Source organism: Halichoerus grypus, chromosome 14, assembly GCF_964656455.1.
Source record: "Halichoerus grypus chromosome 14, mHalGry1.hap1.1, whole genome shotgun sequence".
In the NCBI taxonomy this organism is placed as follows: Eukaryota; Metazoa; Chordata; class Mammalia; order Carnivora; family Phocidae; genus Halichoerus; species Halichoerus grypus.
In genome coordinates, this window is record NC_135725.1 from 17665723 (window position 1) to 17684502 (window position 18780).

The 18780-nt window shown below is 36.3% G+C and overlaps 1 protein-coding gene across 2 annotated transcripts in view; it reads left to right on the plus strand.

The window, feature by feature from the left end:
* PCSK5 (proprotein convertase subtilisin/kexin type 5) overlaps nucleotides 1-18780 on the plus strand; it is a 456302-nt gene that overhangs the window by 362055 nt on the left and 75467 nt on the right. For both annotated transcript variants that reach the window (XM_078062229.1, XM_036103195.2), the window contains exon 24: nucleotides 9268-9336. In XM_078062229.1, the coding sequence (XP_077918355.1) occupies nucleotides 9268-9336 (69 nt within the window). The remainder of the gene's footprint in view (nucleotides 1-9267; nucleotides 9337-18780) is intronic.

Below are 18780 nucleotides of genomic sequence, written 5' to 3' on the forward strand. Positions count from 1 at the left end.
TGCCCCTCCCACATCCTTTTATAACTAAGCAATGAATGAGAATTCCTGTTCATATCCTTGCCAGCAATTTGTGTTATCAAGTGTTTTGGATTTCAACCAATCTAAATGTTTTATATGGAGTTGGGAAAAGATGGCAGAGGAGTAGGGGACCCTATTCCAACCGGTCCCTGGAATTGAGCTGGATATCTACCAGACCACTCTGAACACCCACGAAATCAGCCAGAGATGTAAGAAGATATATCTGGATCCCTACAAAGAGAATATCACAGGTGGTTGGTTATAAAGTGGGGAGCCATGATTCTATGGGCACATATCCAAAGGGGCAGGGCAACTCTGCCCAAACAGGGTTGCCTGAGTAACAGCAATGCAGGCCCCTCCCCCAGAAGACAGGCTGGGAGAACAAGAGGCCAGCAACCCTAAGGTCCCTATAAAACAGGTGCATCTTGTTTGGGTTGTGGTCAATAATTTGGACTCTGTACATTCCCTCAACCACCCGTCAACAGAATGACTAGGAGGAGGAACTCCCAAAATAGGAAAGACTCAGAGATTATGACTTATGCCACAGATTTACAAATGGATTCAGATATAACCAAGATGTCGGAACTGGACTTCAGGGTAACAGTTATGAAGACAATAGCTAGAATGGAGAAATCGATTAATGGCAACATAGAGTCTCTTAAGAGCAGAAATGAAAGCTGAATTGGCAGAATTTAAAAATGCTATCAATGAGATCCAATCTAATCTAGATACTCTAACGGCTAGGGTAAATGAGGCAGAAGAACGAATTAGTGATCTAGAAGACTAATTGATAGAAAAGAAGGAAAAAGAGGAGGCTTGGGAAAAACAGCTCAAAACCCATGAAAGCAGAATTAGAGACATAAGTGACGCCATGAAATGTTCCAATGTCAGAATTATTGGGATCCCTGAGGGGGTGGAGAGAGAGAGAGGACTAGAAGATATATTTGAGCAAATCGTAGCTGAGAACTTCCCTAATCTGGGGAATGAAACAAACATTCGTGTCCTAGAGGCAGATAAGGCCCCTCCAAAGATCAAGGAAAACAGACCAACGCCCCGGCATGTAATAGTAAAACTTGCAAATCTTAGAACCAAGGAAACCATCTTAACGGCAGTTAGGGGGAAGAGATTCCTTACATGCAGGGGGAGGAACATCAGAATAACGTCAGACCTATCCACAGAGACATGGTAAGCCAGACAGTGCTGGCAAGACATATTCAGGTTACTAAATGAGAAGAACATGCAGCCAAGAATACTTTATCCAGCAAGGCTGTCATTTAGAATGGATGGAGAGATGCAGAGCTTCCAAGACCGGCAGAAACTGAAAGAATATGTGACCACTAAGCTGGCCCTGCAAGAAATATTAAGGGCGGGAGGGCCGTGTTCTATAAGAGGAGAAAGACCCCAAGAGTGATATAGAACAGAAATTTACAGAGACAATCTATAGAAACAAGGACTCCACAGGCAACATGATGATCATAAATTTATAGCTTTCAATTATCACGCTCAACATGAACGGCCTAAATGCCCCCATAAAATGGCACAGGGTTGCAGATTGGATAAAAAGACAGGACCCATCCATATGTTGTCTACAAGAGGCTCATTTTGAACCTAAAGATACATCCAGACTGAAAGTGAAGGGATGGAGATCCATCTTCCATGCCAACGGACCTCAAAAGAAAGCTGGGGTAGCAATTCTTATATCAGACAAATTAGATTTTAAGCTAAAGACTGTAGTTAGAGAAACAGAAGGACACTATATTATTCTAAAAGGGTCTATCCAACAAGAAGATCTAACAATTGTAAATATCTAAGCCCCCAACATGGGAGCAGCCAACTACATAAGCCAACTATTAACCAAAATAAAGAGTCATATTGATAATAATACAGTAATTGTAGGAGACCTCAATACTCCACTCTCAGCAATAGACAGATCATCTAAGCAGTAAATCAGCAAAGAAACAAGAGCTTTAATGACACACTGGACCAGATGGACCTCATAGATATATCTGTATATACAGAACATTCCACCCTAAAACAACAGAATACTCATTCTTCTCGAGCACACAAAGAACTTTCTCCAGAATAGACCACATAATGGGTCACAAATCAGTTCTCAACCGATACCAAAAGATTGAGATTATTCCCTGCATATTCTCAGACCATAATGCTTTAAAGCTGGAACTCAATCACAAGAAAAAATCTGGAAGAAATTCAAACAGTTGGAAGCTAAAGACCACTCTGCCCAAGAATGTTTGGGTCAACCAGGAAATCAAAGAAGAACTTAAAACAATTCATGGAAACCAATGAGAATGAAGACACATCGGTCCAAAACCTATGGGATACTGCAAAGGCGGTCCTAAGGGGGAAATACATAGCCATCCAAGCCTCACTCAAAAAAAAAAAAATAGAAAAATCCCAAATTCACCAACTAACTTTACACCTTAAAGAACTAGAGAAAAAGCAACAAACAATGCCTAAACCATGCATTAGAAGAGAAATAATTAAGATTAGAGCAGAGATCAATGAATTAGAAACCAGAAACACAGTAGACCAGATCAACGAAACTAGAAGCTGGTTTTTTGAAAGAATTAATAAGATCGATAAACCACTGGCCAGACTTATCCAAAAGAAAAGAGAAAGGACCCAAATTAATAAAAGTATGAATGGAAGGGGAGAGATCACGACTAACACCAAGGAAATAGAAACAATTATTAGACATTATTATCAACAACAATATGCCAGTAAATTAAGCAACCTGTAAGAAATGGATGCCTTCCTGGAAACCTATAAACTACCAAGACTGAAACAGGAAGAAATTGACAACCCGAATAGGCCAATAACCAGTAACAAGATTGAAGCAGTGATCAAAAAACCTCCCAAAAAACAAGAGTCCAGTGCCTGATGGATTCCCTGGGGAATTCAACAAACATTCAGAGAAGAAATAATACCTATTCTCCTGAAGCTGTTTCAAAAAATAGAAACAGAAGGAAAGTTTCTAGACTCATTCTATGAGGCCAGCATTACCTTAATCCCCAAACCAGGCAAAGACCCCATCAAAAAGGAGAATTTCAGACTGATATCCCTGATGAATATGGATTCCAAAATTCTCAACAAAATCCTAGCTAATAGGATCCAACAATATGTTAAAAGGATCATCCACCACGACCAAGTGGGATTTATCCCCAGATGCAAGGGTGGTTCAACATTGGCAAATCAATGAATGTGATAGAACACATTGATAAGAGGAGAGAGAAGAACTACATGGTCCTCTCAATTGATGCAGAAAAAGCATTTGACAAAATACAGCATCCTTTCCTGATTAAAACTCTTCAGAGTATAGGGATAGAGGGAACATTCCTCAATTTCATAAAATCCATCTATGAAAAACCCACAATGAATATCATCCTCAATGGGGAAAAGCTGAAAGCCTTTCCCTTATGATCAGGAACACATCAAGGATGCCCACTCTCGCCACTATTGTTCAACATAGTACTAGAAGTCCTAGCAACAGCAATCAGACAACAAAAGGAAATGAAAGGTATTCAAACTGGCAAAGAAGAAGTCAAACTCTCTCTCTTTGCAGATGACATGATACTTTATGTGGAAAATCCAAAAGACTCCACCCCCAAATTACTAGAACTCATCCAGCAATTCAGTAATGTGGCAGGATACAAAATCAATGCACAGAAATCAGTTGCATTCTTATACACTAACAATGCAACTGTAGAAAGAGAAATTAGAGAAACGATTTCATTTACAATAGCACCAAAAACCATAAGATACCTCGGAATAAACCTAACCAAAGAGGTTAAAGATCTATACTCTAGGAACTACAGAACACTCATGAAAGAAACTGAAGAAGACACAAAAAGATGGAAAAACATTCCATGCTCATGGATCAGAAGAATAAACATTGTTAAAATGTCTATGTTGCCCAGAGCAATCTATACCTTCAATGCCATCCCGATCAAAATTCCAATGACATTTTTCAAAGTGCTGGAACAAACAATCCTAAAATTTGTATGGAATCAGAAAAGACCCCGAATCGCCAAGGAAATGTTGAAAAAGAAAAACAAAGCTGGGGGCATCACACTGCCTGATTTCAACCTATATTACAAAGCCGTGATCACCAAGACAGCATGGTACTGGCACAGAAACAGACATATAGACCAATGGAACAGAATAGAGAGCCCAGATACGGACCCTCAACTCTATGGTCAAATAATCTTCGACAAAGCAGGAAAAAATATGCAATGGAAAAAAGACAGTCTCTTCAATAAATGGTGCTGGGAAAATTGGACAGCTATATACAGAAGAATGAAACTCAACCATTCTCTAACATCATACACAAAGATAAACTCAAAATGGATGAAAGACCTCAATGTGAGACAGGAATCCATCAAAACCCTAGAAGAGAACATAGGCAGTAACCTCTTTGACATCAGCCACAGCGACTTCTTTCAAGATAAATCTCCAAAGGCAAGTGAAAGAAAAGCAAAAATGAACTTTTGGGACTTCATCAAGATAAAAAGCTTCTGCACAGCAAAGGAAACAGTCAACAAAACAAAGAGGCAACCCACAGAATGGGAGAAGATATTTGCAAATGACACTACAAAGAGCTGATATCCAAGATCTATAAAGAACTTCTCAAACTCAACACCCAAAAAACAATCAATTCAAAAAATGGGCAGAAGACATGAACAGACACTTCTCAAAAGAAGACATACAAATGGCTAACAGACACATGAAAAAATGTTCATCATCATTAGCCATCAGGGAAATTCAAATCAAAACCACAGTGAGATATCACCTTATACCAGTTAGAATGGCAAAAATTGACAAGGCAAGAAACAACAAATGTTGGAGAGGTTGTGGAGAAAGGGGAACCCTCTTACACTGTTGGTGAGAATGCAAGTTGGTACAGCCACTTTGGAAAACAGTGTGGAGGTGCCTCAAAAAATTAAAAATAGAGCTACCCTATGACCCAGCAATTGCACCACTGGGTATTTACCCCAAAGACACAGATATAGTGAAAAGAAGGGCCATATGCACCCCAATGTTCATAGCAGCAGTGTCCGCAATAGCCAAACTGTGGAAAGAGCCAAGATACCCTTCAACAGACGAATGGATAAAGAAGACGTGATTCATATATACAACGGAATATTACTCAGCCATCAGAAAGGATGAATACCCAACTTTTACATCAACATGGATGGGACTGGAGGAGATTATGCTAAGCGAAATAAGTCAAGCAGAGAAAATCAATTATCATATGGTTTCACTTATTTGTGGAACATAAGGAATAGCATGGAGAACATTAGGAGAAGAAAGGGAAAAATGAAGGGGGGGAATCGGAGGGGGAGAGAAACCATGAGAGACTATGGATTCTGAGAAGCAAACTGAGGGTTTTAGAGGGAAGGGGGTGGGGGGAATGGGTGAGCCCGGTAATGGGTATTATGGATGGCACGTATTGCATGGAGTACTGGGTGCTATACGAAAACAATGAATCATGGACCACTACATCAAAAACTAATGAAGTACTGTATGGTGACTAACATAACATAATAAAATTAAATTAAATTTTAAAAAATGAAGAACTAAAACTGTCACTATTTGCAGACCACATGATACTATATATAGAAAACCCTAAAAACTCAATAAATAAAACTGATAGAATAAATGAATTCAGTAAAGTTGTAGGATACAATATCAATACACAGAAATCTGTGGCATTCTATACACTAACAACAAACTATCAGTAAAAGAAATTAAGAAAACTTAATTGCACTTAGTTAACTTAAATGCACTTAGTTGCATCAATCAGAATCAAATGCCCAGGAAAAAAATCTAACCAAGGAAGTAAAAGACTTGTACACTGAAAACTATTAAGACTCTGATGAAATAAACTGAAGACATAAGTAAATGAAAAGATACTCTGTGCTCATGAATTGGAAGAATCAATACTGTTAAAATGTCCATACTACCCAAAGCGATCTATAAATTAAATATAATTCCTATCAAAATTTCAATGACATATTTCACAGAACTGGAACAAATAATTCTAAAACTTACATGGTACCACAAAAGATACTATATAGCTAGAGCTATCTTGAGAAAGAACAAAGCTGGAGGTATCATATTCCCTTATTTCAAACTATATTACAAAGCTATAGTAACCAAAACAGTATGGTACTGACACACCAAAAAAAATAGACAGATAGGTTGATAAAACAGAACTGAGAGCCCAGAAATAGACCCACGCATATATGGACAATTGATTTATGACAAAAGAGCCAAGAACATACAATGGAAAATGGATAGTCTTTTTCAATAAATGGTGCCGGGAGAACCGGTGAGCTACATGCAAAAGAATGAATGTGGACCACTTTATTACACCATACACAAAAATTAACTGGATTAAAGTCTTGAATGTAAGACCTGAAACCGTAACACTCCTAGAAGAAGATGTAAGTAGTCAGCTCTTTGATATCAGTCTTAAAAATGGTTTTGTGAGTCACACTCCAAAGGCAAGGGAAACAAAAAACAAAAATAAGTAAATGGGACTACATCAAACTAAAAATGTTTTGCACAGCAAAGGAAACCATCATCAAGACAAAAAGCCCATCTACGGAATGGGAGAAGATATTTGCAAATCATACACATCCGATGAAGGGTTAATATTCAAAATATATAAATAACTAATACAACTCAAGAACAAAGAACAAACAACCCAATTAAAAAATGGGCAGAAGGTCTGGGGAGACTCTTGTCCAAAGAAGACAAACAGGTGGCCAATGGGTACATGAAAAGATGTTCAGGATCACTGATGTTTAGGGAAACACAAATCAAAACCACAATGAGATATCGCCTCATACCTATTAGAATGGCTATTATCAAAAAGACAAGAAATCATAAGTGTTGGAGAGAATGCAGAGAAAAGGGAACGCTCGTACGCTGTTAGTGAGAATGTAAATTGATGTAGTCACAATGGAAAACATATGGGTATTCCTCAAAAAATTAAGAATAAAACTACCATATGATCCAGTTACTCCACTACTGGGTTTTTATCCAAAAAATATGAAAACACTAATTTGAAAAGATATACACATCCCTGTGTTCATTACGGCATTATTTACAATAGCCAAAAAACTGAAACAAGCTAAATGTTCACCAGTGGATGAATGGATAAAGTTGATCCATTAAAAAAAGAATAAAATTTGCCATTTACAATATGGGTATTATGCTAGTGGAATAAATCAGAAGACAAATACATATAATTTCACTCATATGTAGAATCTAAGAAACAAAACAAACAAACTCATAGGTACAGAGAACAGACTGGTGGTTACCAGAGAGAAGGGGGTGTGGGGTTGGGAGAAAGAGCTGAAGGGGGCCAATCATAGGATGATGGATGATAACTGGATTTTTGGGGGTGATCACTTTGCGTATATAAGATATCAAATTATACTGTATACCTGAAACACATAATTTAAAAAATACATTAAAAAAGAATATTCAGAAAATAAAAATGTGATCTTGGAAACTTTTTAAAAAATTATAGAAGAAAAGGGGGGACACCTGGGTGGCTCACTCGATTAAGCATCAGACTCTTGGTTTCGGCTCAGGTCACGATCTCATGGATCATGAGATTGAGCCTCACGTTGAGCTCCATGCTCAGTGGGGAATCTGAGATTTTCTCCCTCTGCCCTCCCCTAACTTATGCACACACGTGAGTGCATGCGTGTGGGCTCTCTATGTCTCAAATAAATAAATCTTTAAAAACAATTATACAGGGGCACCTGGGTGCCTCAGTCAGTTAAGCATCTGCCTTCAGCTCAGGTCATGATCTCCGGGTCCTGGGATCAAGCCCAGCATCAGGCTCCCTGTTCAGCGGGGAATCTGCTTTTCTTTCTCTGTGTGTCCCTCTGCCCCACCCCTGCTCATTCTCTTTCTCTCTCTCAACTAAATAAGTAAAATCTTTTTTTTTAATTTCAAAAAATTAAAAAAAAACAATTATAGAAGGATGGAAATGAAGAAGAGGGGTAGAAAGATAAAAACTTAAAAATCACTGAGATAGTAGAACCAAAAGAAAAAGTAGAAAATGGAGAAGAGGGAAGAAAAATTAAGAGTCAACCCAGGAATTCCAATAATACAGGTTTTTCAAAGAGTAAAGAGCAAAAATAGAATAGAGAACATTAACAAAGAAATAACTCAGAAAATTACCCCAGAACTGAAAGGCATGAATTTCCAGATTGAACAAGGCTTCTGCATGTCCAGCATAATGGATTTTAAAAAGACAGATACCAAGACATATCATTGTAAGAATTTGGAAAATAGATTTTTTTTTCTGCAAAAGGAAAATCTTAAAAACTCCTGTGGGGAAAAAAAAAAACAGGTCATACAAGAAGGACTGGTTATCACAATGACATTGAACTTCTCAACAATACTGGAAACTGAAACATAAAAATGGAACCAAAACTTCAAACTTTTGGGAAAAGAAATTATTTCTCTTTTCAATCCTAAATTCAGTCAAGCCATGAGTCATGTGTGAGGGTAGAAAAAAAAAAGAGTATTTTCAATCATGCAAATTTTCCAAAACTTTACCTCCCATGCATCCTTTATTGGGAAAATTACTTGTAAAGGATATGTTCCACCAAAAAATAGAACGAGAAATTAGAAAATATAAGGTCCAGAAAATGGGGCATCAAAGGAAGAGAGGGATGAAAGGAATCCTCAGGATGACAGTAAAGAAGATACTAATGCAATAGCTGGAAGATTTCTACTTGTGGTACAGTTGAAGATGACTTAAGGACAGATATTGAGAAAATAAAGAAGCCAGACAAATAGCACAAGAGAAAACAAAAAGATGAATAAGAGCCCCAATGTCATTAGAATATGAATAATAATAGTATAATCATACCAATATAAATACTGAATATTAACCTAGCAAAATTTATCACTTGGGAGGATGGAAAGTATGTCTGTGTTTGTTGGAATGGTGGTGAAACAAAGCTAGTCTTTACCACTACAGATAATGCATGAGAATAAAATCAAGAGGTAGCATCATAACCATGCTATTTAGAGGTTTGAAGGTAAAAAACTAAAAGAAACAGCTAGAAGAATTAAAATTTGTTGTCTCTGAGAAAAGGGGAAGGGCAGAAAATAAGCTCCACACCAACATATTTTCATAGCGATGAATATGTCTCCACTCAGCGAAAATGAATTGTGTTTCTCACTCTTCTTGTATAGGTGAAGTTCAAGACCCAGACTATGAAGAGTGCGTGCCTTGTGAAGCAGGATGTCTGGGGTGCAGCTTGGGTATGCCACTTTTCTTTGCTCCTTAAAGAGTTGACCTAGCTTTGTTTTCTTTTTTCCCACACCTCTTAATTGTTTCAGCAGGAATGTTGTCATTGTTATAACAGTGTCACCATCCATACCCATTAAGTAGGCTCACTCCCATGAAAACAGGGTCATGGTGAGAGATGCTCCCTTTTGAGGCAAAGGAGGGGTCACTCATCTTCATGAAACCCAAGTTTAGGAAAGGACAGGCATCTTTTCCTCTGGTTGTTAGCAATCTGGCAGGGGATCCCTTCAGCAACCAGGTTTCCAGTTGCATAGGATGTAGCCTCTCCTTGGCTTCTCAAGGTCACAAATAAAGAGATGAACCATTGGTGGGAGAAAGAAACTCAAGCAAAGAAATGCCTAATTAATCTAACTCCTTTGGCATGTGATTCACAAACCCCCAAGTTTAGGGATTTTCCTTTGCAGAAATGACTCCATTGGTTGAAGCCTAAGACAACCCTTTGAGAAGAAAGCAATGTGGTGACTGAGTTGAAATCCCCACCATACAATGAATAGTCCTTGTCAGTCTTCCATCTAATTCTCTAATTCAAATCACTGACCCCTTTCTCCCCATGCATGCCTGGTTTTCCTGTGGAGAGGAGGAGACAGACAGTGTGTACCACACAGAACCATTGGATTGGATGTAAAATGAAATATAGGAGGACACCAAATTCCAGGAATGTATCTTAATGTAAATTTAGTCAAGATATTGAAAATAATTAACGTTTGGGTCTGTAGATCTTTGGAAGGAACCCCAACCTAAATTAAAGATTGATGGAGTAATTTCTATTCATGAAGTTTCTCTATGATTGGTTAACTCCTCCTTCTAAAACTTTAATGTGCACACAAATCCCATGGGGGATTTGTTAAAATGCAAATTCTGATTCATAGGTCTGGGTAGGGCCTGAGAATTACATTTCTAATAAGCTGCCTGGTAAAGCCAAGGCTTCATCAAACACTCATGAGGTTGCAAGAGGTCAGGCTGTGCCAGGATTAAGTAGACTTTTTATTGGCTTTACCTTGGATTTCCTTGAATTCTTAAATATTATACATGAATTATAATTTATCTGATGGCTGTAATGGATTCTCTCTGCCCTAAATGGAAATGATGTATTTTCTATAATATCTATAACTACAAAACAGAGGTTTTAGGAACCTGAATACCATTCTCCCATTACTTTCCACTATGAAATAGGGCATATATACTGGAAAATAAAATCTAATAATGAAATCACACTTAGGAAGGGGTTAACATTTAGAGTAAGAGATTTAAGGGTAAAATGCTAATTTTCTGGGAAACAAAAATAGACCTAAATAGAAGTAATAAAAGTACTAAAATTGAAAATATAAGCAAATTCCAGTGTATCTTCTGAAGTGACAGGAGGTGTTCTTGCAGAGAGCAAGAATAAATGTCCTGACTATCTTGATTTCACATTTTGCCTATTTCAAACTATATTTGCCCATTAGATTTCATATTCCACCTATTTCAAACTATATTTGCCCATTAGATTTCATATTCCAGCTAATTTTTGTGGTCTCCTTTTGCACCTTTGCTATTATTGTATGTTGTGTGACCATGTTAGCATCTTTGTGTATCACAGAGAGGGGTGTGATTGTGTGTGTGTGTGTGTGTGTGTGTGAGTGTTTGTGTGTGTGCCTGCCTGTCTGGAAAATCCCAAAACCTGGAAACAGTGACAACCATGATCAATAGGTATCTACATTGTGCCCACCCTTCCCTTAGCTGATCTAGCTACAGAGGAGACCAAGTGTAGCCACTGGAAATAAAATCCATATCAGACATAGGCCATTTGGGGACTCAAAATCCAAAAGAATCAACTTGCAAAAAGAGCTAAATTAGAAAGTTTGATTCACTCTGCAAAGTGCTACTGAAATATTTAGTTCATTTACTCATTTAAGAAAATTTAATGGTCTACAATGTGTTGAGTGCTCACTGGGGCACTGGGAATTCAGAGTTGATATGGTTGTGATCCCACTATAAGGCCCTCTCTGGCTGTTACAAGTAACATACCTGAAACTAAATCTTTACAAGGCAACCTGCAAGAATAGAGAGAGGTGCAATGTTCAGTGGGATCACAGGAGAGTGACTAGAACATTCTAAATGCTGCTAAATTCTCATTTTAAATTAGAAAGTTTCTCTTATTTTATAAAGTCTCTACACGTTGGACCTTATGTATTTTTATGTTGCCCTGGCTGAACTCAATTATCACTTTATTTCTTGGGTCTTTGTTGATCTTTGCACTTGAGTTAAATCTCTTTTCTTGCTTCCCCTTGTTGTAGGCCAGCAATAATACTTTTTACAGCTGATCTGTGTAATATTTGGTGCATACATATCTTTCTGCCTGGACACTAAACTACTTAGAATAAGCTCTATGACTTATACACTGTGCTACCAAAAGAATTAACAGCAGGCCTAGGATATAATAAATGTACAATAAATTTATCATGTATAATGTTTGTTGAACTGAATTTGAGAGTTGCCAAAACTTAAAGTGGAGATGCATGGCTCAGGATATCCAGGGATCTGGATATGATGTTTCCTCTATTCAAACTTTGTTTATGGGCCAAGAAGGGGAAATAAATCATATGATACAGAAATAAATAATTTTTCATAAAATATTAGAACTATAAGGGAGATTTGAAGGGGACATGGTTTATCAAATTTCTTAATTTTAAGATACAAATATAAATTTTAAAAGATATGAATAATTTACCATAGATTTTCCCAAGATTCTTCTTGTGAGAAGGGACATTGCCTTTAGAAAGAAAGAGCTCCATTTTCTTCCATTTTAGTAATGTAAATTCATCTTTGAACCTGAGCTAGACAATCTCTAGAAGAGTTACAGAAAAGTGAAATCAGTTGCTCTGAGACATTTTTTTCTGCACCATGTAATGATTAATTGTTGGAAATGGTAGAATTTTTTTCTGAGTTTTTTATTCCTTTCCAGATATTTAGTGCAACTATAGATTAAGATTTTTTATACCCAATATAAAAGAACTCAAATTCCAGATTGACCCTGATCTTGTCTAGTTCCTGGATGGAGTTATTTATCATTCCAAGGGAAGCTTGCCAGAAAGAGAAAAGGAAACATGATCAAAAGTGGCTGTTGTATTTTGAGGAAAATATTGAATTTGCTATTCTAGGATGAACCAAGGGTGTTTTTATTATTATGGGGTTAGATTTCTCTTCTTTTTTTTATTGAGATATAATTGACATAGAGAATTACATTAGTTTCAGGTGTACAAATAATGATTCAAAATTTATATACATTGTGCAGTGATCACCACAATAAGTCTAGTTAATAGCTGTCACCTTAGAGTTACAGACTTTTCTTTCTTGTGATGAGAACTTTTACAATCTACTGTCTTAGCAACTCTCAAATATACAGTGCACTATTATTAACTATAGTCATCATGCTGCACATTACATCCCCAGGATTTATTTATTTTATAAGTAGAAGTTTGTACCTTTTGACATCCTTCACCCTCTGCCTCTGGCAACCACCAATCTGTTCTCTCTTAAATTTCTCTTCTTTATTAGGCTGAAAACAAACAGATAGCATTTTATATAATACCATCTTGTTCCAAGATGATTGGATGCAAAATTCTTTGTCTTTCTAGCTAGTATCTTGAATGGAAATTTTAAGATAAATCAAAGTTTTCTAAATTATATTTCTTCATTAATTGAGAGAATAAGTAAGTGGAGTCATTTTTACTTAATGTCTTGAGGTACGTTTTTTGTTTTATTTAGGGGCTATAGTAGTAGGTATGATACCTGATTATAACCTAAGATTTGGGGCCCATACTTACAACCCCTGACTTACTAATTGATTTTAATCAAATTGCTAAGATCTGTTTACTTCCTTACCTTGTCCATAAAATAGATGTCAATGTGCCTTTATTTTGGCTTAGAAGTAGGTGATAAAAATCCCTTAATTTTTGCCCATTTAAATGGCTTTAGTCCCTACTCTTGGGGAAAAATATACACAAATTTAAAATTTTTAAGTACTTGCAATAAACGAAAAAAAACTGATCCAAAAACAGAAGAGGAAGGAAAGCTCCCAAATTCATTCTATGAAACCAGCATTACCCTGATACCCAAACCAGACAAGACACTACAAAAAACAAAAGAAGAAAACTACAGGCCATTATCCCTAATGAACATAGCTACAAAAGTCCTCAACAAAGTTGCAGCAAACTGAACTCAACAGTATTTTCGAAGGATCACGTGGGATTTATTCTGAGGATGCAAGAATAGTTCAATATTCATAAATCAATCAACTTGATAATCACATTAACAAAGTAAAAGATTAAGAAACATATGATCATCTCAAAAGATACAGAAAAAGTATAAGACAAAATTCAACATCCATTCATGATAAAAACTCTCAACAGAATGGGTTTAGAGGGAACATACCTCAAGATAATAAAGGCCATATATGAAAAACCCACAGCTAATATCATACTCAATGGTGAAAACTGAAAGCTTTCCCTCTAAAATCAAGAACAAGACAAGAGTGTCCACTCATCACTTTTCTTCAACATAGTACTGGAAATCCTAGCTGCAGCAATCAGACAAGAAAGAAGAAATAAAAGGTATCCAAATCAGAAATGAAGAAGTAAAACTGTCACTATTTGCAGATGACATGATAGTATATATACAAAACTCTAAAGACTCCACCAAAAAATCTGATAGAATAAATGAATTCAGTAAAGTTGTAGGATATAAAATCAATATATAGAAATCTGTTGCATTTTTATACACTAATAACAAAGTAGCAGAAAGATAATTTAAGAAAACAATCTAATTTACAACTGCATCAAAAAATAAAATACCTAGGGTGCCTGGGTGGCTCAGTTGGTTAAGTGACTGCCTTCGGCTCAGGTCATGATGCTGGAGTCCTGGGGTCGAGTCCCGCATCAGGCTCTCTGCTCAGCAGGGAGTCTGCTTCTCCCTGTGACTCTCCCCCCCCCCTCATGTGCTCTCTCTCTCTCTCATTCTCTCTCTCAAATAAATAAATAAAATCTTTTAAAAATTTTAAAAAAAATAATAAAATACCTAGGAATAAATTTAACCAAATAGGTGAAAGACCTATACTCTGAAAACTATAAGACAGTGATGAAAGAAACGGAAGATAACAGAAATAAATGGAAAGATATTCCATGCTCATGGACTGGAAAAATTAATGTTGTTAAAATGTCCATACTACACAAAATAATCTATAGATTCAGTGCAATCCCTATCAAAATACCAATAGTATTTTTAACAAAACTAAAAGAAATAATTGTAAAATTTGTATGGAACCACAAAAGAACACAAATAGGCCAAGTAATCATGAAAGAAAACAAAGCTGGAGGTATCATGCTCCCTGATTTCAAGATATACTACAAAGCTATAATAATCAAAACAGTATGGTACTGGCACAAAAATAGACACAGGGATCAATGGAACAGAGTAGAGAGCCCAGAAATAAACTGACGCCTGTACAGGCAATTAATCTATGACAAAGGAGACAAAAATATACAATAGGGAATTCTCTTCAACAAATGGTGCTGGGAAAACTGGACTGCTACATGCAAAAGAATGAAAGTGGACCACTTTCTTATGCCATACATAAAATAAATTCAAAATGGATTAAAGATCTGAAACCATAAAACTCCTAAAAGAAAATATAGGCGGTAGTCTCTTTGGCACCAGCCTTAGCAAAATATTTATGGATGTATCTCCTCAGGCAAGGGGAACAAAAGCAAAAATAAACCATTGGCACTATACCAAAATAAAAAGGTTTTGCACAGCAAAGGAAACCATCAATAAAATGAAAAGGCAACCTACTGAATGGGAGAAGATATTTGCAAATCATACACATCCAATAAAGTGTTAAAATCCAAAATATATAAAGAACTTACACAACTCAACACCAAAAAAAACCCAAACAATCCAGTTAAAAAATGGGCAGAAGACATGAATAAATATTTTTCTAAAGAACACATACAGATGGCAAACAGACGCATGAAAATATGCTCAACATCCCTAATTATTAAAGATAAGCAAATTAAAACTAGAATGAGATGTTACCTTACACCTGTCAGAATGGCTAGATTCAAAAAGACAAATAGTAACAACTGTTGGTGAGGATGTGGAGAAATAGGAAACCTTGTGCACTGTTGGTAGGACTGTAAATTGGTATAGCCACTGTGGAAAACAGTATGGACTTTCTTCAAAAAATTAAAAACAGAACTTCCATACAATCCAGTAATTCCACTATTATTTATCCAAAGAAGATGAAAACACTATTTGTAAAGATATATGCACCCCTATGTTTATTGCAGCATTATTGCTACAGCCAAAATATGGAAGTCACCCATGTCCATCAGTCGATGAATGGATAAAGAGGATGTGATGTATACAAACACACACACACACACACACACACACACACAAGCACAATGGAATATTATTCAGCCATAAAAAACATGAGCCCTTGCCATTTGTGACAACATAGATGGACCTAGAGGGTATCACACTAAGTAAAAAAAGTCAGAGACAATTACCATATGATTTTATTTATACATGGAATCTAAAAAACAAAACAAACAAACAAACCAAAAACAGACTCATAAATACAGAGAACAAATTGGTGGTTGGCAGAGAGGAGGGGGTGGGGAGTAGGCAAAACAGGTGAAGGGGATTAAGAGGTATAAACTTCCAGTTATACAACAAATAGGTCACAGAGATAGAAAGCACAGCATAGGGAATATAGTCAATAATACTGTAATAACATTGTATAGTGACAGATGGTGACTACCTTTATATCATTGTGAGCATCGTGTAATGTATAGAATTGTTAAATCACTGTGTTGTGCTCCTGAACTAATATAACATTGTATAACTATACTTAAATAATAAACACTTTTATAAGATAAAGCTCATATAGATAAGTACCAAATAAGGGGATAGACATTCATAGCAATAGAATTTAGAAAAGGAGGGAACCTCTGGGCACTGAAGTGGTCAAGGAAGGCTTCCAAGAGGATGGGAATTGGAATTGGCATGGAATTTCAAACTGGGAAAACAGCAGGAAAAAAGTCTGGAGGGAAGAATTTTTGCCACAGATTTTAGGACACTGAATGTACCAATTTTGCAGAAGGAATACAATATAGTTGCCCTCTCCCTCCCCAATCCACATATTCACTTTCCATGGTTTTAGTTTTTCACTGTCAACTGAGGTCCTGAGGTCCTGACAATACGTCAGAAGGTCAGTAGTAGACTAACGAGACATCACAATGCCTTTGTCATTCACCTCACTTCATCTCATCACACGGCATTTTGTCATCGCAAGAAGGGTGAGTAAAGTACGATAAGCTACTTTTGAGAGAGAGAAAGACCGCATTCACATAACTTTTATGATAGTACATTATTATAATTATTCTATTTTATTATTAGGTTTGTTAATCTCTTACTATGCCTCATTTATAAATTAAACTTTATCCTAGGTATGTACATATAGGAAAAAACATAGTATACATAGTGTTTGGTTTTATCCATGGTTTCAGGCATCCACAGGAGTCTTGGAACATATAAGGGCAGGGGGAGTACTGTTAAGTAAATATAAGAGAATAAACAAAGAGAAGTTTAGAAAAGTGGTAGAAAACCATATCTTGAATTCTGGATTAATGAGTTTAAAAGTATTCTGTGGCTAAAAGGGAATAATTAAAAGTTCTTTAAAAAGAGAGAGAGAATGTTTTGAAGAAGTGTTTTAAGAAGATTAACTTGGTAACTGTGTTAACTGTGTTCAGGATAATCGAAAGGGAGAATGGCAGTAGGCAGAGAAATCAGCAGATTATTTCAGAAATCTGGGTATGAAGTAACAGGAGCCTGATCTAAGGTAACAGCCAGGAAATGATGAATAAAGAGCTAGGTTTTAAAAATCATGTGCAACATATGGCCCTTAAGCATAAGAAAATATGCTTAACCTTGTTCATTTTACGGGAAATGCAAAGTAAAATTACCACGATATACCATTTCTCACCTGTCAGATTGGCAAAAATTCATAAGCTTACAATGAATTATACAGCAAGGCTGTAAGAAAACAAACACTCTTACTTATTACTGGTAGAAAGACGGTATGTTAAAACTACTGTTGAAGGAGATTTGGCAGTATAGAACACAATTACATATGCGTTTATCCTTACCCTATAGCATCTCTTCTAGGAATTTACCCTGAGGATACACATCCACAAATTCTAAACAGCATATTCACATGCAACCCTTTGTGGCATTATCTGTGGTAGTAAACTATCTGAAACATCCTAAATGCTCATTCATGGAAGGCTGGTTGCATGAAGTAAGGTACATATACACTAGGGAGTGCTATGTGGCCATAAAAAGAGCAAAGAAGATCTATATGAACTGATAGTGATTTCACTAGGTACTATTAAGTAGAAGACAAGGTGCAAAAAAACATACACGGTATACTACCTTTTGAATACACGTGTGCTCATGTACATTTTTTACTTATTTTTGAATAAGAAATACAGAAAGAATAAACTGGAAAGGGATGCCTGGGTGGCTCAGTTGGTTGAGTGTCTGCCTTCAGCTCAGGTCATGATCTCAGGGTCCTGGGATCAAGTCCTGCATCAGGCTCCTTGCTCAGCAAGAGCCTGCTTCTCCCTCTGCCTGCCGCGCTCTCTCTATATATATCTCTCTTTGACAAATAAACAAATAAAAATCTTTTAAAAAATTAAAAAATTTTAAAAAAAGAATAAATCAGAAAACTAATGAAAATGGTTACCTATACAGAAAGAGGTGAAGGAGATGGAAGGGAAGCTACTCTAGGTATATCTTTGTACAGATTTTTATTTGAATCATTGTAAGTGGTTTACATATTCATAGGAAATGACACAGTAATTAGCTTGAATGGTTCCCATTGGCCAATTTGGGATAATTTGATAATCAAAACATATGGATGATAAAGAATCACAATTCAATTAACAAAAATAATACATGCATCAAAATGATATTTAAAGAAGAGAGAAAGGAAGAATTGAGGAAAATAAAGGGGAAGGCTCTTCACAATAGTTTTAGCTGGCATGTATGCAAGGAAAGAAGTAGAAAATTATCATTTTACATCCCCTAGTGTATTGACTCAAAAGAGAGTCATCAGTGGATGCTAAAATCATTAGGTGAAAAACTGTTTGGGAACAGGATAATCATAGAGATCAAAGTACTTCTATAGTTAATTACAATGGAGGGATTTGCTGGTTACCAACTTAAGTTATTATACTTGGTATCATAAGTTCCATCCAACTTGATACCATGTGTTTCCTGATGTGAAAAATTAATGAGTACACAACATTACCTAGTATCCTTGACAACATTACACAATATTACCCAGTATCCTA